The 23,446-nt window shown below is 35.7% G+C and overlaps 1 protein-coding gene across 2 annotated transcripts in view; it reads left to right on the top strand.

Annotated features, from left to right (window-relative positions):
• The window catches only part of USP47 (ubiquitin specific peptidase 47), a 117,290-nt gene that overhangs the window by 91,992 nt on the left and 1,852 nt on the right, over positions 1-23,446 (top strand). For both annotated transcript variants that reach the window (XM_041729779.1, XM_041729780.1), the window contains 13 exons: positions 117-229; positions 1,157-1,261; positions 3,379-3,586; positions 5,936-6,051; positions 8,260-8,379; positions 10,093-10,870; positions 15,534-15,709; positions 16,059-16,139; positions 17,838-17,953; positions 18,295-18,413; positions 20,842-20,972; positions 22,633-22,680; positions 22,774-22,904. In XM_041729779.1, the coding sequence (XP_041585713.1) occupies positions 117-229; positions 1,157-1,261; positions 3,379-3,586; positions 5,936-6,051; positions 8,260-8,379; positions 10,093-10,870; positions 15,534-15,709; positions 16,059-16,139; positions 17,838-17,953; positions 18,295-18,413; positions 20,842-20,972; positions 22,633-22,680; positions 22,774-22,904 (2,242 nt within the window). The remainder of the gene's footprint in view (positions 1-116; positions 230-1,156; positions 1,262-3,378; positions 3,587-5,935; positions 6,052-8,259; positions 8,380-10,092; positions 10,871-15,533; positions 15,710-16,058; positions 16,140-17,837; positions 17,954-18,294; positions 18,414-20,841; positions 20,973-22,632; positions 22,681-22,773; positions 22,905-23,446) is intronic.

The following is a 23,446-nucleotide window of genomic DNA, read 5'->3' as shown; positions in this document are numbered from 1 at the left end:
ATATTTTGATGAGAGCAGTTATAGAAGTATATACTATGGAAACATAGTAGAACAAAATTAAGTAAAGGAAGATCAATTTTCAGTGACTCTGTCTTACCCTGTTTTTATTACAATAGAATTTCTAGAAGTAGATGAATATCCAGAACATATTAAAAACTTGGTGCAGAGAGAGAGAGAATTGGAAGAACAAGAAAAAAGGCAACGAGAAATTGAACGCAATACATGCAAGGTTAGATTTCATAATTTTACTTTGAATTAAAAAGTGCTATTGAATTTTGCTTGATTGCAATTCTCATAACAAATTCATTGAGAGATTCTGTAGACAGTTATGCTATCATGATCATTAAGCAATGTAACCAACTATATTACTGAGGTAACTTATGGTTTTGTTTTATATGTTCATAAACGCTAACATGTAGTGATAATACTCAGTGCTGGTAAGGTTACAATGATATGAACATCACATTCTGCCACAAGAATAATAAACTGGTAAAAACCTTACTGCATAGAAATTGAGTAAAATTTATCAAGAGCCTTAAGCAAATTCATATATTCTTATATAATTTTCTTAAGGAAATACCTAATGAGATAACCACACATGCTATACAAACTTTGACCACAAGGACATTCATCACAATACTTTCCAAAGTAGAGAAAAATTTGAAACACCTAACTATATGTGAGTAGGAGAATGATTATTTAAGTTGTGATATGTGCTTACCAAGAAACGTACAGTTGTTAAAATTAATGTTTTTTAATTCTTTTTTTAATGAGACATAATCACTATCAATTACTGAGAAAAATAGACACAGGAGAGAATGATCTCAATTATGTTTTTTAAAAATTACAATATTTGGGGGTTCTGGGTGGGTTGGTCAGTTAAGCAACAGACTCTTAATTTTGGCTTAGGTTGTGATCTCAGGGTCATGAGATTGAGCCCCCTGTTGGGCTCTACATCGACTGGGAGTCTGCTGGAGATGCTCTCCCTCTGCCCCTCCCCCTGCCCACTCTCTTTCACTTACTCACTCTGTCTAAAATAAATAAATCTTTAAAATATTGCTGTATTTTGACTATTAGGATAAAAATGCTGTCTACAAAAGAATTATGTTTTGATTGATGACCTGCTGAGGTGATGATGATATTTTACATTTTCCAGATAAAGTTATTCTGTTTGCATCCTGTGAAACAAGTAATGATGGAAAATAAATTGGAGGTTCATAAGGATAAGACATTAAAAGAGGCAGTAGAAATGGCTTATAAGGTATGTCTAATTGTACTGTTTATAATATCGATATCTCAGATAACAGTATTAACATTTTTCCCAAAATTATTATTATTTAGTAGCAATACAAGCACTTGCAGTTATGTTCATAGCCCATTTACAGAATCTGTCTCTCTCAAGTGTGTAGTTCATACCTCTCCTATAGAACATAGAACAGATGCGTTTGAGGAATTCATTACTCTGAAAGCCAGTTCAGTTTTGTAGAACAAGAATTAGAGTTAGAAACAAAAATTCTTTTGTTCCTTTCATTAATTTAGCAGATATGTATTGAGAGCCTCCCCACAATTTGCAAATATGTTATGGTTTAGATGCTATAAAGTAAATCAGTAATATATTCAGATTATTTCTTCTGATACATTAACCAGGAGAAGGAAGCAGCTATGCAAAAAGTTAGGGAAGAGTATTTTAATAGAGATGACAGCATGTGTAAAAACTGCAGTGAGGGCTTGGCTGGCATAAAACTGAAAAAGGGAACAGTATATTCAGAGTGGCTTGACTGAGAATAGAATAGCATAAAATCAAATTAGAGACTTTGTATGAGTAGAAGTTTGCAATTTATTCTAAGAATAATGGGAAATTATTAGTGGGGTTTTGAAAGGCATTTAGAAAAGGAAGCATTCTTTTTTTTTTTTTTTTTTAAGGAAGCATTCTTTAATCAGCTTGTTCTAAATGTCATCTGTAATACTTGACAAAAATATCTTTTGCCCATTCCATATAAATATTAACATCACTGAACTGAAATTAAAGTAATTAGTTAGGGAAAAAATGGCATACTACATCATTTCATTTATAATTTATGTATAGAACCAATGAGAGAACTAAAAGTAGTACTCAAGATAGCTGACATTGTTTCTCAAAGTGTGATTCATATTTGATTGTATAACTATTCTAATTAATGCCACTGTTCCTTACTAAACTATAAGTGATTACAATGGCAAAGAGTGTTTTGGTTTGGCTCACAATCACATTTCCAGTACTTTACCTGGTATGCAGAAGAATCAGAATTTGGATGGGTATGTGGATGAGTAAATGAATGACCAAATAGTAAAATGGATGGATGGTTCTGGATTTACCTCATTAAAAGTAAAAATCCTTTAAACACAGTGATGGACTCTAAATATCATCTTTGCAAAACAATAGTGAAGCCAAATGAGACTAAAATGGAGAAAACATCTTAATTAAACTGTTTTACAATTAGTGATAGCAGTAACCGTAGTTTATGTATTCCAGCGGTTTTTAATCCAGGAAGGAAAAAAATGTCTTAAAAATAAGAAGTAAAAGTTCATAAATAGTCAAATGGAAGAGAGAAATAAGTCAGTCTTATGTACCAGAAAGAGATCTCTATCTTTGGGGAGAATTGAGGGTGAATAGAGGTCAGTGGGGACACACCGCAAGGCTTACTGTTTTTCTTAAAAATCATAATCACAGACCATAAATAAGTATAAAATACTTTGAAGTAATCCCATGTGTCTCCAGGCCATTTATTTTTCACTTAAGAGATGTTGCATCCATAGTATGTCATCTACCAGTGATGTGAGCTAGGGAGAAATTGATGAAATTCCTGTGCCCTGAACCATAGGGACTCTGGAGGCTCATATGGAAAGGGAGTTGAAGAGTGGTACATGGGAGACACCAAAATTGTGGCCTCTGTGGTGGCTCTCCAAGGCATGCTGTTCCCCTGCGCTTAGCAGAATGGTTAAACCCAAACATGTGAGCTGCCAGTTCTTCTCCAGGTTGGGTTAAACAGAAGCCTCATATTCTCACTGATGATTCTCCCGTGTTTCAGTTTAGCGATTATAGAGCAGTAGCTTATAACACATAGATTTTTAGTCTATCTAAAGTTTAGAATGTTAACTTTCTTTAAAACCAGATGTCTTTAAAATTTGTTGATGCATAAATTGTATGATTTGGGGGATAATGAAATGATGATTATTTAAAAATAGCATTGGCATTGTGCCTTTAACTTTGATGTCTTTGGCTTGATGCAAATCATAAATATATGAATTTTGTTAGGAGCTATTGGTAGTGCAGTTAAACATCAGACTAAAATACTGTATATATTTTTTTCTTGTTTCTTGGGCATTGTTTCCTTTTAGATGATGGATTTAGAAGAGGTCATACCCATGGATTGCTGTCGCCTTGTTAAATATGATGAGTTTCATGATTACCTTGAACGATCATATGAAGGAGAAGAAGATACACCAATGGGACTTCTACTAGGAGGAGTCAAGTCAACATATATGTTTGATCTGCTACTGGAGACGAGAAAGCCTGATCAAGTTTTCCAGTCTTATAAACCTGGAGGTAAAGAATTTTATGGTATTTTTAAGTTGTACTAAACTTAAAATTTGCATGAGAAGGTTTTTTGCTACTAAAAATGAGTTTAATTTTAAATTTTATATGTTCTTAAAATGCAGAATAATTTTAATAGGTTAGGAAGTAGTGAGCAACAAGCTTGCAATGAGGTTCTAGATTACTTTCAAAGAGCTATGCACAAATTTTTTTAAAATAGGGTTTTTTTTTTCAAGCTTATAGTTTTCAGTGGGATTTTTCTCTTTTAGTACTCCCTTCTCTCCTCCTGTTTCTCAACCCTCTCTATTTATAGGAGAGACCCTGGTCCAAGAAAAGCATATTCCCATAAAGTTTCAGAAGTAGAGTCTATTTTTCAGGGCCTCCTTGAAGAGGTGGTTTCATAAGCCATCACTGCCAACACTTTTTATTTTTCTCCATACTCTCCAGGGACTTCAGCTTTTTGTTTTGTTTTCATTAAAATCTAGTACATTCCTCAATATCTTGGGTGTTTTTTTCTTTGCTTGAGACTGATCTTAAAAGCAAATGACCATACCCCTAGCTGTACCAGGAGTAGTCCCTAAAGACAGTTACATGTCCAAAGTCTTCTAATAATCACTATATGTAAACTGTAACAAATAGAAGACAATCAAAACGTTTAGAGAATTCTTACTATTGTTGTTGTGACCCTAAATCCCTTGCATTGATTGTTAATCAGAATTCAGACTTATATTCTCTACTTTTATTCCTAAAATTTGAACTTATAAAACCTTCTACTCTTTCTTTTTTTTTTTTTTAAACATTTTTTTTAATCTTTATTTATTTATGATAGTCACAGAGAGAGAGAGAGAGGCAGAGACACAGGCAGAGGGAGAAGCAGGCTCCATGCACCGGGAGCCCGATGTGGGATTCGATCCCGGGTCTCCAGGATCGCGCCCTGGGCCAAAGGCAGGCACCAAACCGCTGCGCCACCCAGGGATCCCCCTTCTACTCTTCCAAATTCTGTTCCTCTTTGGATCGATCCTACATATCTCTCCTCTCTCTCTCTCTCTCTCTCTCTCTCTCCCTCTCTCTCTCTCTCTAATCAGGGCTCCTCTTTTCTAAGTAGATTAAGTACCATATTCTCTAAAGGGCTTCATCAGTCAGACTCTGCTCTATTTATTTTTTTAAAAATATTTATTCATTCATGAGAGACACAAAGCGAGAGAGGCACAGACACAGGCAGAGGGAGAAGCAGGCTCCACCCAGGGAGCCTAACGTGGGACTCGATTCCAGGTCTCCAGGATCACGCCCTGGGCTGAAGGTGGTGCTAAACCACTGGGCCACCAGGGCTGCCCTCTGCTCTGTTTATAAAGAGTTCCTTTGGAGCATTTGCTTGCAGGTGATTTTTGGACTAGGTAACAAAAATTATGATTACAAGTGTAACACAGGTCAGGAATAAAACCACTTTTTAACAAGAACTCTCCATGTGAGTATGGATTGTAAAATTAGGATTTTACTATCCAAATATGGATTGATAAAGTATTCTTTATTTATAAATAATTAATTTTAGCAGAATATTTTGTCTGATTTCAATTAGCAACTTAGGGAAAAACTGAGGATTTATGTATACTTCATAAAAGAAATTAAAACATTTAAGCCAATGTAGTGTTTGAAGATCGTTTGCTTTCCTAGTTACTGAAAGTTCAGTTATCTACAATCTGAAAACAGAAGAGGGAGAATATAGGATTAAATTGTAAAATGAATTTAAGTGAAAAAAACAAACCATGTAAACCAAAGCAGTTTTTCTGTAGAATTTTCTGTAGGATGTAGAGAGTATTATTTTGAGGAGAGGGAAGTTTTTGAGTATGAACAAGATCTGGAGTGGTATAATGAAAGTTGTTCAAAAGCAGGTAGGCTGCTATGTCCCCTTTAGAATTTGTTTTATGTTCTCTAGTTACATTTATTTAGTGTTGTGGTTTGGGTCTGTATTTTGGAACTTTGGGTGTTTTTAATAATGCTCGATAAAAAAAAAAAAAAAAAAAAAATAATGCTCGATAAATTTGACTGTGTTATGTTTTACAAAGAAACAAAGTATATACTTTTAAAAAATCATGTTTTGACTGTTGTTTTAAAGAGATATAGGAGAACCTTTCCATTAGCTTCATTTCTATTTCTTTTTTTAGATGTTTGTAATATGATAAACTATGAAAGAGAAGTTTTAACTTTTATTATTACATGTATAACATTGTGTGTTTATCATCTTGGTGATTAGAAAAACATTCTTTGCCATTTATTGGAAACACATTAAAAATGCAGTGCTCATGTGAAATATGTTTTAAAAATAACCTCCAGTTATGTTTTTCTGTTTTTCAAATGTGACAGAAGTGATGGTGAAAGTTCATGTTGTTGATCTTAAGGCAGAATCTGTAGCAGCTCCTGTTACTGTTCGTGCTTACTTAAATCAAACAGTCACGGAGTTCAAACAACTTATTTCAAAGGTAAGTTTTAAAATTGGTCAGTGAATATTTTTTAGTGGCTTCTCTGTATAAAGCATTATGTGATAGTTCGAGTAAGGTATAGGAATTAATATCTACTAGCAGGAGGCAAGTATAGTTAGAAGGACTCTTCAAGGGGAAGACATCAATTGACAAAAGTATGGAGGTCAGGAAGTGTGAGGTAAGTGCACATAGCAATGGCATATGGGTTTGGCTAGATCTCTGTCAAGTACATGCCTTGAAGTAGAAGGTAGTTTATTTCACAGAGAGTCTTTAAGTGGTAGACACAAAAGGATGTGCTCTATTTGACGTAGGCAATAGGAAGTAGGTTGTTTTCCTAAAAGTACAGTGGTGGTATGATGAGAATTCTACTGTAGAATGGTTGTCTAGTGACACTAGGCTAGTATTTCAAATGGATAGAGGGAGGGGAGGAGTCAGGAATGTAGATGAGGAGGCTCTTGAAATAATTCGGGTGAAGGCATAGGACTAAAATGAGAGAAGGTGTGGCTTGTTAGAATGGTATAAAAGGTGAATCTGCCAGACTTGTGATTGGTTGGAGTCAGGCAGGAAGGAGCACAGATGACCTGAGAAGTTTCAGACTTGGGTCACCACGAAGAAGCAATGATCTATTAATAGATATGGAGGGGCACATTTGACAGGGGAGGTGGTGAATTAAACATTGGCCACATTTGGTGACTTAGTGATAAAGAACATAGACTGATTCAGAATCTTTGACCTGGAAAAGTATGATGAAAACATTCCAATTTCCCCTGACCTAAAGCTAGTCCACTGCAAATAAAATGATTATACTGGTCTCTGTAGGTAACATAACTAAAATTGTTCAGGGTTCTTGAGGCCCAGGTTCAGATGCCTTCGTGTAGTGGAAATTGTTCTGTAATTGCAAGCCAAGAAGTTGATCCACTTTCTAGGCATTCATCTTACTGCAGTATTGTCTGTTATCTCATCTGGGTTTTTTTTTTTTTTTTTTTTTTTTTATGATAGTCACAGAGAGAGAGAGAGAGAGGCAGAGAGAGAGGCAGAGACACAGGCAGAGGGAGGAGCAGGCTCCATGCACCGGGAGCCTGACGTGGGATTCGATCCCGGGTCTCCAGGATCGCGCCCTGGGCCAAAGGCAGGCGCCAAACCACTGCGCCACCCAGGGATCCCTCATCTGGGTTTTTTAATGCCTATTTTAACAGGGTTGGTGTTAATGGAACAAATAAATGCTTTGTTTGTGGGGGAAAAATTATAAAGTATTATATAAAAGTTGGGTTTTAAATATCATTATGTTAACAAAGCAATGACTTCTAACTCTTCTGCCTAAGTAATAATTGGAGGAGACAGATCCCGTTTTGAAGTTACATTTTACAATTAAATTTCTCAGAAAAGGACTACATTAGTGTGCTTGCTCTATATTACAGTTTAATCTAGAGTTTGAGCCCTGAGGTAGACTGCGTAAGAAACACGTGATGTTCCCTTCCCTGTAAAAGCTAATAAAATAATAATAATTTGTTGGGGAAAAATACATCTGTAGAGAATAAAGGCAGTTTCAAAATATTTTGCCAAGAAGTACAGTGGAAAAGGTATAACTAGACTGCCTAAGAATTAGTTATCTGTAATTGTGTTGAAAACAAATCATGCTTTTAAAATGTGAATTTTTTTTGTCTGCTCATTTCTTGTGAAATTCCTATAATGACACCTCAAATTAAGGACATGTAATTTTAGAATAACTAAATTTTACTTATTAATTTAATGCCATTTTACACAGAAGAAAAATGATTTAGTGGAAGTATTAACAACTGTTCACAGAATACAGAATAACCTATCAAAAGTTAAGAAGTTAAACAGGGTATTGGTTTGATATCCGCTCTCAGTTTTTGTTTCATTGAAAGCAGATCACCTCATTTACTTTGTGCAAGTATGAGAGGAATTGAATTTTTAGTGAAAAATCATTACCTTAAAAATAGTTTGAGCATACATTTGTAAGGGATACTTTGTTTACCTAATGTACAGCATAATTAATGTGTAGGACTAAAATTTTTCCATAAATTCTTAAAAGTTTTATAAACCTCTGCAAAAATTATTTTCTCTGAATTTTCTTTCTATTTTTAAGAACTCAGCAGTGTCTCATTGTCCACATTTCCATGTCAAGCAGAATTATCCTTGTGAGACTTTTTTTTTTTTTTTTAAATCAAATCTCTTCCATTACAGGCCATCCACTTACCTGCCGAAACAATGCGGATAGTGCTGGAACGCTGCTACAATGATCTGCGTCTTCTCACTGTGCCGAGTAAGACCCTGAAAGCTGAAGGGTTTTTTAGAAGTAACAAGGTATGTCTTTTAGTTTTTCGTTACTATTTTCTATGCTGATAATAGTAAATCAGGTTTTATATTACAAGGCTGGCCTATAGAGCTATCCACCATTTGTCTATAATTTACTTTGTTGAATTCCCCCATTCTCTCAGTAATTACCTTCTTTTGTAATCAGGTGAGATCAGGCTTCTTTCCATCCTTCTCAGTCAGTCCTGCTGGTTCTTCTCTGTCTTGTTCATGAGCTACCCCCACCTGCAGTGTTCTTCCCCATTCCTCCCAATTTTTTTTTTTTTTTTCCCTCCAATTTTTTTTAAGCCCCAGATTAGTTCCTGGTGAAGCCTTCCTAACTATTTCTATCCACAAGTGTCCGGTCCTCTTAATTCTTGAATCATGAATTCTGTGAATTTTGTTCATTCTTGAACTTCTCCCCTAAAACAGTACCTCATGGTGAAAGTCAAACATATGCCTACTCTAGAGAGGATTGTCACTTTGAGTTCGCCCAACATTATTCCCTTTGCCTACTTATTTATCTCTGATAGAAAAAGGAAGTTCACATTGATCTGTTTGTTTTATCTCTTGATAGCATTATGTGTTCTGTCATTTATTGTTTTTCCTGTGTGTTTATTCCTAATGCCAACAGTTTACTCTGGATAAATTGCATCCAAAGTTTTCCTTGTTAGTCATGTTTTATTTATTGTCTTTTCCAGTCTCATTCATCTTAATGCAGTCTTGAGACTTTTATATCATTTAACCTTATTTAGTGTTGTCATATTAATCCCAATGTGTAATTTTTACTTACCTCTGTTTTCTTTGGATACTTTCATGCACTGCTTGTGTGCATATCATTAAAATCTCTAATCTATCCTAATAGCATTCTAGGGTGAAAAATGGGAGGGATCTCACTTTATTTCTTCTTTAAATGATCAGCTAATAGTCCTGATTTGTAGCATTTATTGAACAGTCCATTCCCGTTTGATCTATATTTAACCACCTACTTCCCCCTAAGATTATTTGAAAAACATCCCCAGATGAAATATTTTATTTATAAATAATCTTTATTATATCTCTCTAAAAGGTGAGAACTTTTAAAAAAACATAACCGTAATTATATTATTACATCTGGAAAATTAACATAAATGCCTTCATATCAAGCAATCTCTAGTTAGTATTTACATTTCCCTGGTTATCTTGTAAAATTTTTTCTGATAGATTTTTTTGTTCAAATAGGATCCAAATAAAGTCTAGGATATACCGCTCAAGTCTATTTTAACCTAAAGATCTCCCTATGTGTGTTTATTTCCTTGCCATTTTTTTGCTCTAGAATCAAGTCATTTGTCCATTAGATTTTTTTTTTCCCTATAATCTGGATTTTGGTATTGCATTCCCAACATGTCTTTTACACGTTCCTCTATCTGTATTTGTGCTAAGCTTATTTTCCTAATGGGCAAGATATGGAATACAGAAACATTCTGAAAGTGGGCAATTCAGTAAACAAGATAATCTGCATATGCATGTGTGCATCCCAACTGTCTTGTCAGTTTTATGGCTAAAAAGACATTAACATAATATTAATTTTATTTAGTCTCCTAAAATAATACACATTCCCTTTAGAAATGTTTTCATCCCAAATTTTACAACTTACTATGCTCTATCTTGTAATGAGATGATATGAATGAGAATGAATGTCACTAAAATTAATGATGTAATGTAACTTTTTGGCTTACTGTTTAGGTGTTTGTTGAAAGTTCTGAGACTTTGGATTACCAGATGGCCTTTACAGATTCCCATTTGTGGAAACTCCTGGATCGTCATGCAAATACGATCAGATTATTTGTTTTGTTACCTGAACAGTCCCCAGGATCTTATTCCAAAAGGACAGCATGCCAGAAAGCTGGGGGCGATTCTGGTAATGTGGATGATGACTGTGAAAGAGTCAAAGGACCTGTGGGGAGCCTAAAGTCTGTGGAAGCTATTCTAGAAGAAAGCACTGAAAAACTCAAAAGCTTGTCACTACAGCAGCAGCAAGATGGAGATAATGGGGACAGCAGCAAAAGTACTGAGACAAGTGACTTTGAAAACATAGAATCACCTCTCAATGAGAGGGACTCTTCAACATCAGTGGACAATAGAGAACTTGAACAGCACATTCAAACTTCTGATCCTGAAAATTTTCAATCTGAAGAACGGTCAGACTCAGATGTGAATAATGACAGGAGTACAAGTTCAGTGGACAGTGACATTCTTAGCTCCAGTCATAGCAGTGACACTTTGTGCAATGCAGATAATGCTCAGATTCCTTTGGCTAATGGACTTGACTCTCATAGCATCACAAGTAGTAGAAGAACTAAAGCAAATGAAGGGAAAAAAGAAACATGGGATACAGCAGAAGAAGACTCTGGAACTGATAGTGAATACGATGAGAGTGGCAAGAGCAGGGGAGAAATACAGTACATGTATTTCAAAGCAGAACCCTATGCTGCAGACGAAGGTTCTGGGGAAGGACATAAATGTATGTACTTAGAAAGAAAAAGGCTCTTTGAAACAGCACCAGTTGTTTTCTCAGTTTATATAAATTTTTAGTTGAGAAAAGAATCAGCTAAGAGTTAGGTACTTTGTTCTAAGACCACCCATAACTTCCTGGATTTTAAGAAGGTCCTCTGTTGCCTTTGCTTTCATGTTCGGTGCAGTTGTAGTAGCAAGTGTTCTTGGATGTCTGCAACACGTCAGACCTGTGACAACCGCGATGTCACAGCTCTGGGAAAGATAAGTGAAAAAAATAAAAGAATTAAGTATTTTTTAAAGGCAAAGAATTACGATAAAATACTAAGTATGAACTTAAGCAATAGCTTACAAAGTAAATGATATACCAAAAAAAAAGGAAGAACCAGACACTAGAATTTTTTTTTTTTTAATCAGACTCTAGGAAATTTGTTAGTCACTGATATTCACTGCCCAGGAAAAATTTTTTATTTGTGCATCCCCTTTCTTTATCCCACAGTTCAGCTAACTCCCTTCCTACATCCCTTCAATAGTCCATAAGTATCTGGGAAAGTCAAAAAGAAAAGGGGGCTTTTTTTTAACGTTCATACTTTGGGGGTAGGAAAAACAAGTTGATACTTTGAAATAAGCTCCAGGCAAAGTAAACTAGAAATTCTCCATTGTATAATCACAAAAAGATTGAAGAGATCTGTCAATTTGGGCCTTTGGGATAAGCAACAACAACAAAAACACACCAACTTTAAAATAAATAAAATTAAACTTTTATAAAAACATGAGACTAAAAACAGCCAGAGAATTAAGATAACCAGGTTCAATATAAAAAGTTTTTCTTCAGGTTTGCAAGGGATAGCTCAAATAAATACTTTGCATTAATCTTTAACAATGCAAATATTGATATTACCCCTTATATTTTTATATTTTAGTTTTCAAAACAGTTGTTTGATCTTACTTGAAGCTTCTCTGAAATTTTTAAAGCAAACATTGATATCCCCATTTGACTGATAAGAAAACTGAAGTTCATAGAGGATGAATGACTTGCCCAAAAGTACATGTGTAGCTAGTAAGTAGAAGAACCATTACTAGAATTTAAGTCTTTGAATTGAATGCCTTTGCTCCATTACCTTTGTAAAAATGGGAAGGGAGTCCCACTCTTTATCCATCTGTTCATCCACCCACCCAATTAATTTTTCCTGGATCCATTCAATATGCCAGGCCCTATGTAGATTTTAGAAGTAGAGATGACAGAGATTCAGCCTTATGTTTCATCTGGTAGTGAAGGCACACAACCAGTATAAAAGTTAAGTGCTATGATGCTTATAGTCCCAAAATTTAGTCTTTTAAAAGGAAGTGGTAGAAATTATGAAATCAGTTGTGAAAATACATAAATTTGTGTTTAACTAATTAGTTCCAAGTAACACTGAAACTATGTGACACCCATACATAAATATCTTCCAGAAACTCAAGTGGGAAAATAATGAATTAGTGAGCCACAGTGGAGCAGAAACTCTATAATAATGCTTTAACTTCCTATGTAGCTTTTACTTCATAAGGCTCATTAATTTTATTTCATGTAGTTCTCAATAACTGTGTGAAATTGATGTTGTTAGACACTTATCACTGATGAAGAAACTGGCTCACACTCACTAATTTGTCAGAGGTCACACAGCTAGTCGGTCACACTGCTGGGATCAAGCTCCTGTATTCTGATTGTAAGCCTGGTATGCATTCCTCCACCTCATAACTGCTACCATTGTCGCCTACTTTCCTCACATCCTAGTAAAGGAAAAATAGCTAGTAGCTACTCTGCTTTCTTACCATCCTCAACTTTTCAAGGGCATTGGAAAAATTAGAAACAGCTCCTCTTTAGGAAAAGGTTAGAAATTCCAGTGGTTTGTTTTACAATGGTATGCTGGATATTTGACTGCATGAGAGTCTCAACCTTAGGAATTTAACAAGAATACTTAGAATTGTAGTCTGAGGAGTCTTATTCCACTTTTCTGGAAATTCATAGTGGACTAACTCACTAGCGTTAATTGAAATAGTAAACATGATCAAGAGAACCCATTTACTACAGTTTACTTCAGCTTTCAGATGCTGTTTGAAAAGAAAAAATGAAAACCATGGAAACTGGTTTAGAGGGAGAGCAGTAGGGATGATAGCCCCAACCAGGTGTTTCAGGAGTCTGTACTAAGAAAGGAACAGTTCATCACAGTTCCTCAATGATCTGAAAGTAGATGCCTGGGTAACGTGAATAATATAATACAGATTCTTCAGAGGGTTGAAATGGCAAAGTATAGTAGACAAAGAATTTGATACCTACAGAATGACATTCTGTGTACAGTATAAGCAATTAATTTAGGTAACAACTAAAATACACTTAAAGAGGTGGGTTTTTTTGTTTTTAGAGTTTATGTATTTAAGGAAGAGAGTATGTGAGAGAGCACAAGGGGGGGTGGGTGCGGAGGGTTGGGGGGGAGGAAGAGGGAGAAGCAGGCTCCCCACTGAGCAAAGAGCCTGACTCCGGGCTCAAGACCGTGGGATCATGACCTGAGCCAAAGGCAGATACTTAACCAGTGGAGCTCCCCAGGCTCCCCAAAGAGGTGGTCTTTAAGCTATCTGTTACAATCCAGAAACTGTTTAAAGGAGTAATTACAGACTTTCTCTGAAAATGCTATTCTACTGTGACCTAGTTGCAGTCTGAAGGCATTCAGGTGTAAACAAGGAGGTCAAGGTAATAAAAATGGCAGTGCATTTGCCCTGGAAATCCTTTGTACAAGTGAGGTTACCACCTTGTTCAAGAAATACATCAAAGAAAGGAAAGAAAAGGAAAAACCTTAAAGACATTTTGAGGTTGCAGCATGAAGAGACTGAACTCTTTAGTTTGAAGAGATAAATAGGAAAAATGGTATGATGGTAATCTCTAAATTATAATTATAGCCAATCAGTTAAGCCAACAATTTTGGCCAGGGCTGTGTTAAGCATTTTACTTATACTGACCCCAAAATACATGAGGTTATAAATACTCCTGTCTCCACTATACGAGAGGCAATTGAAGTACAGATCAGAATCACAAATCTAATGTACAAGGAGGAGCCAGGAATTCATTCAGGCCAGGCCATTTCACTGCAATACCACTTGGTCCTAATCACCATATTGGACCACATCAAACACTTGTGTCTTCCCGTGATACATTACTACAAGTTATCACAGAAATCAAAATGGCAATAATAGCATATTATTTGAGTAATGATTTAGAATTTGCTACATTTGTCAGCAGCAATCAGCGAGACTTGTGTAATGATCCCATGAAAAAACTGGCTCAGAGACATTGGATGGCATAGTGACAGCCATTTATCAGGCAAAAGTGGTAAAGCTAAATCCAGCCATTGACTTATTATTTTTAATCAAGTAATTTTTCCTTATATTCTTCTCTCAGGAACCTGCTAGGTGGTATAAATAGAGGCTTATTTGCCAAAAGCTGCATTAACATTTAGGGGCCACTCCTTAAAGTTTAGAAATGGACATTTTAAAGAAATGAAATGCTGCCTAAAACATATATAATAAAATTCATCATGTTTATATTCTAACTCATACTTGTCACCTTTTCTGTAGCGGATCTGAATCTTAAAACCAGAAAAACAGTAAATGAACATTAATTTATTTGAAAAAGTCCACTCAAAAATTCATCAACCCGAAAGCTGGGATGACCTGAGAACATAAGCCAGCCATGTTTTAGATGTGAATTTCACAGAAAACCAAAGCCTACCCTAGAGAGAGCCTTACAGCTTATGGCTGCAGAGGAACTATGGACCCACAGCAGCATGGCAGCTTGTGTATTCTGCACGGCCTATTGTAAGAGAAAGAGAAAAATGAGTGAAGTTGTTGCTCTTTACTAGATAGAATATAAAGACCAGAGTATATAGAAATATTCCAGAAGTATGTTTATGAGTGGCTTAGGACGAAAGATAAGTATTAGAAGAAAAAAGCTTGCCAAAAATAATCCTAATACAATACCAGGAGAGCTTATATGGAAGCTTGAAGAGGTGGGAGTTTGTGATCATTTACTCTTCCTATTACAGTCCAACCATGTAATAAAAGACCTCTTCGTATACTAGTCTTGACATTTTTATTCTAGTAGAAATCCCAGAACTAGATTTACTAACAATTCTGAGGCACTTACTAGATACCTGGCACGGTGCTAAGAGCATGATAAACATATTACCTCATTGAATTCTCACTGCAGTACCATTGTTTAAATGAAGAAGTGGATGTACAAAAGCTGGGGGCTTGCTCCATGTCACATAGCTAGTTGGGAAGGAGAAGAGACAGGGTTGGAGCCCAGCCAGGGCCTACATTATTACTGTGTAGAACTAGAAATCTATGCAGTTGAAACGAATTCCTGGAAGTCTGGTTTGGAATCAGCAGCCTAAATAAATAAATAAGCACTTAAATGTCTCTGAACATTTGAAGCTGTTGGATTTTATCTATCATATGCTCAGTGTCCATGTTTTTTGTCCATTCAATGTTGTGTATATTAGCTAAAAGTCAAATAATTGAAGGGGGTACTTTATTTTCTGCTTACAGTATAATAAAAAAGCATATAATCTGTTTATATTCTCAGAGGTTTCTTTTACATTTTTGTTTCTGTTTTGTTTTGGTTTTTTTGTACTTAGGGTTGATGGTGCATGTTGATAAAAGAATTACTCTGGCCGCTTTCAAACAACATTTAGAGCCCTTTGTTGGAGTTTTGTCCTCTCACTTCAAGGTCTTTCGAGTGTATGCCAGCAATCAAGAGTTTGAGAGCGTCCGACTGAATGAGACACTTTCATCATTTTCAGATGACAATAAGGTTGATTAAAATAATTTTGAATAATTAGAATCTGTTTTAAATGATAGATTTGAGAACATCTTGCCCTGTTTCCAAGTAAGGTGAAATACATAACCCTAAGAGGGTCATTTTATTTTTATGTTTAGTGGTTGTTTTTGTTGTTGTTTTTCATTCATCTAACAAACATTTGTTAAATGTTAACTGTGTGTCAGTTACTATTCTAGGTGCTGGGAATCAGAGGTAAAAAATATACCTGTTCTCAAAAGTCCATAATCTAGAGAATTTTTGAAGACCAAACTAAACAGTGTGGGGAGAATGGGTTGTTTATTCTGCTGACATAATGCATCTAAAAAAATGTTTTAATTTATAGATTACAATTAGACTGGGGAGAGCACTTAAAAAAGGAGAATACAGAGTTAAAGTGTACCAGCTTCTGGTCAATGAACAAGAGGTAAGGAATACCCTTCAGAGCATTGTAAAGTCACTTTTGGTAGTTAATAAAAACATAATAGTACAGAGATTTTATTACTAGTCATTTCTTTTTATCTCTTTAAAGCAGAGATCAGCACATTATTTCCAGAAAATACTTTAGTTGTACAGGCCATACTGCCTCTGTTGAAACTACTCATCTCTGCCACTGTAACACAAAAGCAGACATAAACAATACATAAACCAGTGGGGTTAGCTATGTCCTGATAAAATTTTACTTACCAAAAACAGGCAGCAGGTGAAGTGGCCCTCAACATTTTTTTGCCATCCTTCTGCATTAAAGTGTTATTATAAATGCTGGAGTGAAGCAAAAATATCCTGCTTTTAAAGGGGGAATTGTTTGTACTTGTTTTCTAGATATGATCATGTAGTACTATAGCAGTTAGCACTATCCTATAGTTAGGATAGCAGTTAATCTGTAGAGTCCTTATACAGAACCTTTTGTGTTCAGAGAGTCATTTTGTATTTAGCAAGCATTTACCTATTAGCATTTACCTTATGCTTGCAGAATTTAACTCCTTTAACCCTTGTCTGTTAGCTATGACATGAGTACTATTTATTATTCCCATTTTATAGATAAACTGAGGCACAAAGAAATTATGTCATTTGCCCAAGGTCATACAGTATATGCCAAGCTATGGCAAATACCCAGAAAAAGGCAAAGTCCTTGTTTTCAGGATGTTTATAACATCTTATTGAGTACCTAGACAAGTATGAAAACCAAATAGCAAATATAATAGTGGCCCCACTCCTCTTATCCAGAGGATATGTGTTCCAAGATCTCCCCTGCCCAGTGGATGCCTGAAACTGGATACTACCACACCCTACGTATACTGTGCTTTTACCAAGACATGCCAACCTTGATAAAGTTTAAGTTAGAAGTTAGGCATGATAAGAGATTAACAGATACCAATAATTAAATAGAAGAGTTACAACAATATACTGTAATAAAAGTTTTGTGAATGTGGTCTCTCAAAATATCTTTTTAAAGTATCTTGCTGTGCTATATTTACCCTTGTGATGATGTGACTTGATAAAATGCCTGTATTATGAGATACAGTGAGGTGAATGATGTAGGCACTGTGACTATTACAGTGTAGCATTGGGCTATTATGAGCCTTCTAACGATTTGTGAGAAGCAGGATCTTTTGCTTCTGGACCCCAGTTGGCTACAAGTAACTGAAAATGCAGAAAGGGCAACATATTTTATTGAGCACCTGTCATATCTCTCATATGTGGATGTTTCTTTTGAGTTTGGGGTTTGCAGAGATAGTGTCCCTTCTGAGACAATGAATAAATGTGTTTGGAGAATTAGTTTGCATTTCCCTCATTTAGTCCATAAAGGTGATTCTTTTTACTTTCAAAATTGTGATCATTTTGTTTTGAGAAGAGAAATATGAATGCATAATTTAATCTTCCCAATGACTCTGTGAGGAAGACATTGTCCCCAGTTTACAGATGAAAAAAAAGGAGGCACAGAAATGTTGAGTAAACTTGACCAAGATAGCAGAGTTAGTAAGAAGTGGAGCCAAGATTTGAACCTAGGAAGACAGACTCCTAAACTCAGGCCTGTAATTGTTACACTATAAAGTGCAAATAAGATATCTCATATATCCCTATTTGAATGTGTAATTCAGTTCTCTGATGATTATATTCCTAGCCATGCAAGTTTCTGCTAGATGCTGTGTTTGCTAAAGGAATGACTGTACGGCAATCAAAAGAGGAATTAATTCCTCAACTCAGGGAGCAGTGTGGTTTAGAGCTCAGTATTGACAGGTAAAGTAAAATTAGTGTCCTCAGCAATTGGAAGGAAGACTGTGTGTGGTCAGTTGGTGTGGATGGAGTGGTATAATTTTCTAAAACTAGAATTAAAAATTTCTGAACTATTCAGTATTTTTAATAGAACTAAGCAAAACTATTAGAATTTGTTTGGACTTCCTCTGGCATACTAAATTTGACATTTAAGGAGTATCTTATTATATTTTCCCCAAATTTTAGTGAATAAATACTATTGTATTTAAACATAGTTCATTTTTCCTTAATGTCAGATTCATGTCATTTTTTTAGGTTAAGAATCTCAAAATACAGTAGTTTAAAATGTCTTATCATGTTCGTAGATTTCGTCTAAGGAAAAAAACATGGAAGAATCCTGGCACTGTCTTTTTGGATTATCATATTTATGAAGAAGATATTAATATTTCCAGCAACTGGGAGGTTTTCCTTGAAGTTCTTGATGGTATTATCCGTATTTTTGTGGGGGAAATATCAGTTAGAAAGGCTCTAATAGAAGCCTGTAGTTTTTATCAAATACCAGGTTTTCTTTATCTTTAGTCTGGGTTCCATTTGCCTTTTAAATATTTATTTTCTCGGGGATCCATGGGTGACTCAGTGGTTTAGCACCTGCCTTTGGCCCAGAGCGTGATCCTGGAGTCCCGGGATCGAGTCCCACATCAGGCTCCCTGCATGGAGCCTGCTTCTCCCTCTGCCTATATCTCTGCTTCTTTCTCTCTGTATCTCTCATGAATAAATAAATAAAATCTTTAAAAAAAAATAAAAGTAAATATTTATTTTCTCTAATTGTGAGAATATTAATTTCTCCTTACCGGAAGTTCCAGTTTCAAAGTTGCATTTTTAGTACTTTTCACAGAAAATTCTGCCAACATTTTCTTACCTGGGTTTGTTAGTTTCCTTTTTTTTCTTTTAAGAATTTGTTTGAGAGTGCAAGAGCACAAGTAGGGGAGGGGCAGAGGAAGAAGCCCTCTCCTGGCTGAGCAGGGAGCCAGACTTGAACCCCATACTCCAGGATCATGACCTGTGCCTAAGGCAGACACTTAACCGACTGAGCCAGCCAAGCACCCTGTTATTTAATTTCTTTCTTCATTATGGCTTATTTTGTTAGAGGGTGTAGTATTGATAATTGATCAGAGATTTTGAGAACAGTAGCTGTATTAGTTTCCTAAGCTGCCATAGCAAAGTACCACAAACTAGATGGTTTAAACAATAGAAATTTATTGTTTCATGGTTTTAGAAGCTGGAAGTCTGAGATCAAGGTGTCAGCAGGGTTGGTTCCTTCTGAGAACTGTGAGGGAAGATTTGTTCCATGCTCCTCTCTTAGCTTCTAGTGGTTGGTTGGCAAGGCTTTGGCATTTGTTGGCTTGTAAATGCATCGTCCTGATCTCTGCTTTGATCTGCACATGATGTTTTCCCTATGGGCTTGTGTCTGTTTCCAGATTTCCCCATATCATAAGGACACCGGTCATATTGGATTAGGGCCCACCCTAATAATCTCATTTTAACTTGATTACCACTGTAACAACCCTATTTCCAAAGCAGGTCATATTCTGAGGTACTAGGGTATAGGATTTTAAATGTCTCTGACACAGTTCAACCTGTAACAGTAACCTAGTCGAGGACTTGTGTTTGTCAAACCTCCTGGTGTTAATGTTCAACATTGGAACACTTCAAGTATTGGTTTTTTTGGAGGAGGAAATGGAAGAAAGATTGGCTGTGGGGAGATCATATCAAGGAAACAACTATTCTGTGTTCTTTTGTGACTGCTATTGCCTAGAAAGATTTTAATTTAACTTTTTTTCCCCATAGAAATTAAAATATAAGATTATGATAGTTTTCAGAAGGTTCAATAATACTGATACCTCACCTATTTCAAGCTATTTTGGGTCCAATTTGTTTTAAATTTTAGTTAAAACTATGATTAATAAGTTAATGGAGGAGACAGGATCAAGTAGGACACTGTCTACCATGCTGTGGTGTGCAGGTGCTCTGGATTGTTTCTTTCTCTGAGTATCTGGGGCCTTAGAGAATAATCACTGTGTCTGGGTAGGTCAGGAAGAGATTATGAAGGACATGGAAGTTCCCCTTGTTAGGAAGGATTGAGTGTGTATTGGCAAAGATGGATTAGCTGCAAGATGTTAACTGGATGGTAGGTGCCTGCCTTAGTATCATTTCAGTATATATTTTAGCATCAAAATAGTTGAGTAAGCCATAAGTTATGTGATTAAGAAACATTTATTGACCTGTGAATTGTCAGCCATTGCTAATCTCTGTTGCTACAAAAAATGAGTAGGAACGAGTGATTGCCCTCTAGATGCATAGTCTATAAGAGAACCAGAACTGTAAATCTGTAATACCAAAATCATAGGTATTGAGGACCAAATCAGTAGGTGCTTTGTGTGTACACCAGAGAGAAAGGTGACAATTGAGCTGGGTTTTGAAGAACAGTAAGCTTTGAGTAAATGAAGAGAGGGGTTAACTAATGATAGCCTGAGTGAAAAAAGATTAAAGTGAAGATGATTTGATCATGATAGATTGTGGGGGTAGTAGCCAACACGAAGTAAAGATTGGCAATCCAGAGAAGAGAGTAGTTGGTAGAGCAATGTCCAGTGGGACTCAGGATGGAAGAGAATTAGGAGTCCTGGTGGAAGGAGAGCTTGCAAAACAGTAATGAATTACTCTTCAGAGACTGGAGGGAAGAGAGGAAATATTTTATTCTCAAAAACTCCTTGGGATAATTGGGTTCTTTTATGTCCCCTATCTAAGCATAAAACTTGAAGTAAATCTTTTTGTTCAGTCAGGTAGTACAAAAAAAGTCAAATTATGAACCTCTAGAGAAAAGAGAAAGATGACCTAATCTTGTATCTTCCTAGGGGTGGAGAAGATGAAATCCATGTCCCAGCTGGCTGTTCTGTCAAGACGGTGGAGACCTTCAGAGATGAAACTGGATCCCTTCCAGGAGGTTGTGTTGGAAAGCAGTAGTGTCGATGAGCTGCGAGAGAAGGTAAGTTCATTTTAAACAAATTGAACTAACATGTGTTTTTCTCTGTGTTGCTTAAGAGAGGAACTAGGAAGTGAGTGCCAAACACTAACATGGCAACCTTTCTCTCTCGCATTTTGTGACACCTTGTCACACACTCTTCTGTTTCTTCAGGCTTCTGATGCTGTGAAAAATTACACTGGCTTTTAGCCATCAAGAAGTGGACCCTCACTTTTAGTTACTTAAATCAAGTTTGTCCTAAGTAATTAGGATTAGTTAGAACTTACTAGAATAACTTCTATGGCTCTCTAGGGAATAGGTGAATCATTTATAAGCAGTACTAGAACAATTAGCATCTTGAAAAAAAACTTTATTTCCATAATTCATACCAATTTTTGGGACTGCACCACCCCCAAAATAAATTCTAAATATAAAAAATGCAATAAACTTATAATTGTACTAGATACAAATATTGAAAATATTTTTATGTCTTAGAAAAGGAAAGATATTTGTAAGCATAATACCAAAAACTAAAAAAGAAAAGATCATGTAAAAGCATAAAACTTCCACACAGAGCCTCCTCCCCATTTTTTTTTTAAAACAACCTTGTTGTTTTAACAAGAACCTGTGTAAACACAGATTAAAAAACAAGAAAGGGGGAAAATACTTGAAATAGATGTGAAACTATGAAACATGATGGTCTGTATTTATTTATTTATTTATTTATTTTTTAAAGATATTATTTATTTATTCATGAGAGACACACACAGAGAATGGTGGAGACACAGGCAGAGGGAGAAGCAGGCTCCCTGCAAGGAGCCCAATATGGGACTCCATCCGGGGCGTTGACGCTCAACTTCAACCGCTGAGCCACCCAGTTGTCCCACAAGAATTTCTTCTTCTTTTTTTTTTTTTTTAATGATAGTCATACAGAGAGAAAGAGAGAGAGGCAGAGACACAGGCAGAGGGAGAAGCAGGCTCCATGCACCGGGAGCCCGATGTGGGATTCGATCCCGGGTCTCCAGGATCGCGCCCTGGGCCAAAGGCAGGCGCCAAACCGCTGCGCCACCCAGGGATCCCGATGGTCTGTATTTATAAGGAGCTACTACATTAATAAGAAAAAGATGAACAATCTAATTTTAAAATAAAGAACTTGCAATTTGTTGAAGAAATAGTTAAAACAGTAACAACATTCTTTACCTCTTAAAATGGTGAAAATTTAGAACATCAAAAATGCCTAGTCATAAAATGGGGAAACAGGCAATATCGTAACTGGGAAAAACTAAAAACAGGCTTGATGTCCATCAATAGGGTATAAAATAGTATATTCAACTGTTGGAGAGAATGAGGTTACTCTGTGCCCTATTCTTATAAATAGGATATATAAAATTATTCTATAGAGATGTTTCAAAATATATTTTATGTATTTTAGAAATATGTGATGTAGTTTATATATGCATAGGAAGGGGTCTGGAAGGAATATACTAAATTGGTATTTCTGGGACATGGCATTTGCAGGGTGGACAGGAGACCATTACTCTTTCTGCTTTTTTTTCTAATTTTTTATATCAAACATTTATTACATTTTTGAAAAAATCCGTCTATATCTGTGTGGGTTAAAAGGTTGACTTATTTTAGCAAATTTATTTTTTAATGAACTCATATAAAATGTTTCCTTTTATAGCTTTCTGAAATCAGTGGAATTCCTTTGGAAGATATTGAATTTGCCAAGGTAAAGCTCTGAGAATGTTTGCATTTGGGTACTAGTGCTCAATAAACATGGCTAACAGCATGATTTACTCATTCACTCATTTTTTTCCTTTAGGGTAGAGGAACTTTTCCCTGTGATATTTCTGTCCTTGATATTCATCAGGATTTGGACTGGAATCCTAAAGTTTCTACCCTGAATGTCTGGCCTCTTTATATCTGTGATGATGGTGCAGTCATATTTTATAGGTACGTTAACAAACTACTTGTTATTCCTAGTGATACAACATTTTTTGTTGTGCGTGAGTATCTTCTTCTCCATAAATACCTTAACTATGTTTATGATATAGAGTAGTCCTGATCAGTAGTTAATACAAGAGCCACATATTACATTCTGAATTTTTCTAGTAGCCACACTTAAAAAAGTAAAAAGAAACCAGTGAAATTAATTTTAATAAATATTAAAATAATAAAAATAAAATATTTTAACCCAGTTATATCCAAAATGTTATCATTACAACATGTAATCAATATAAAAAGTCATTCATGAGATGTTTTACGTTCTTATAGTAAGTCTTCAAAATAATGTTACACTTCCAGTAGGTCTCAAGCATTCAGTAGGCACATGTAGCAAGTGGCTACTGTATGAGCCAGTACAGATACAGAAGAAAAAGAACAGTCATTAGAGCCTGGCAGATAAAGAGTTCACATTAAGCTTTGTTCCTTACTTTGCTCCTCATCTCTAAAATGATGACAATGATGTGAGCCTTGCAGAATTTTATAAGAAATAG

Source organism: Vulpes lagopus, chromosome 15 (assembly GCF_018345385.1).
Source record: "Vulpes lagopus strain Blue_001 chromosome 15, ASM1834538v1, whole genome shotgun sequence".
NCBI classification, from domain to species: domain Eukaryota; kingdom Metazoa; phylum Chordata; class Mammalia; order Carnivora; family Canidae; genus Vulpes; species Vulpes lagopus.
This window is presented reverse-complemented; position numbering and strand designations above follow the sequence as displayed.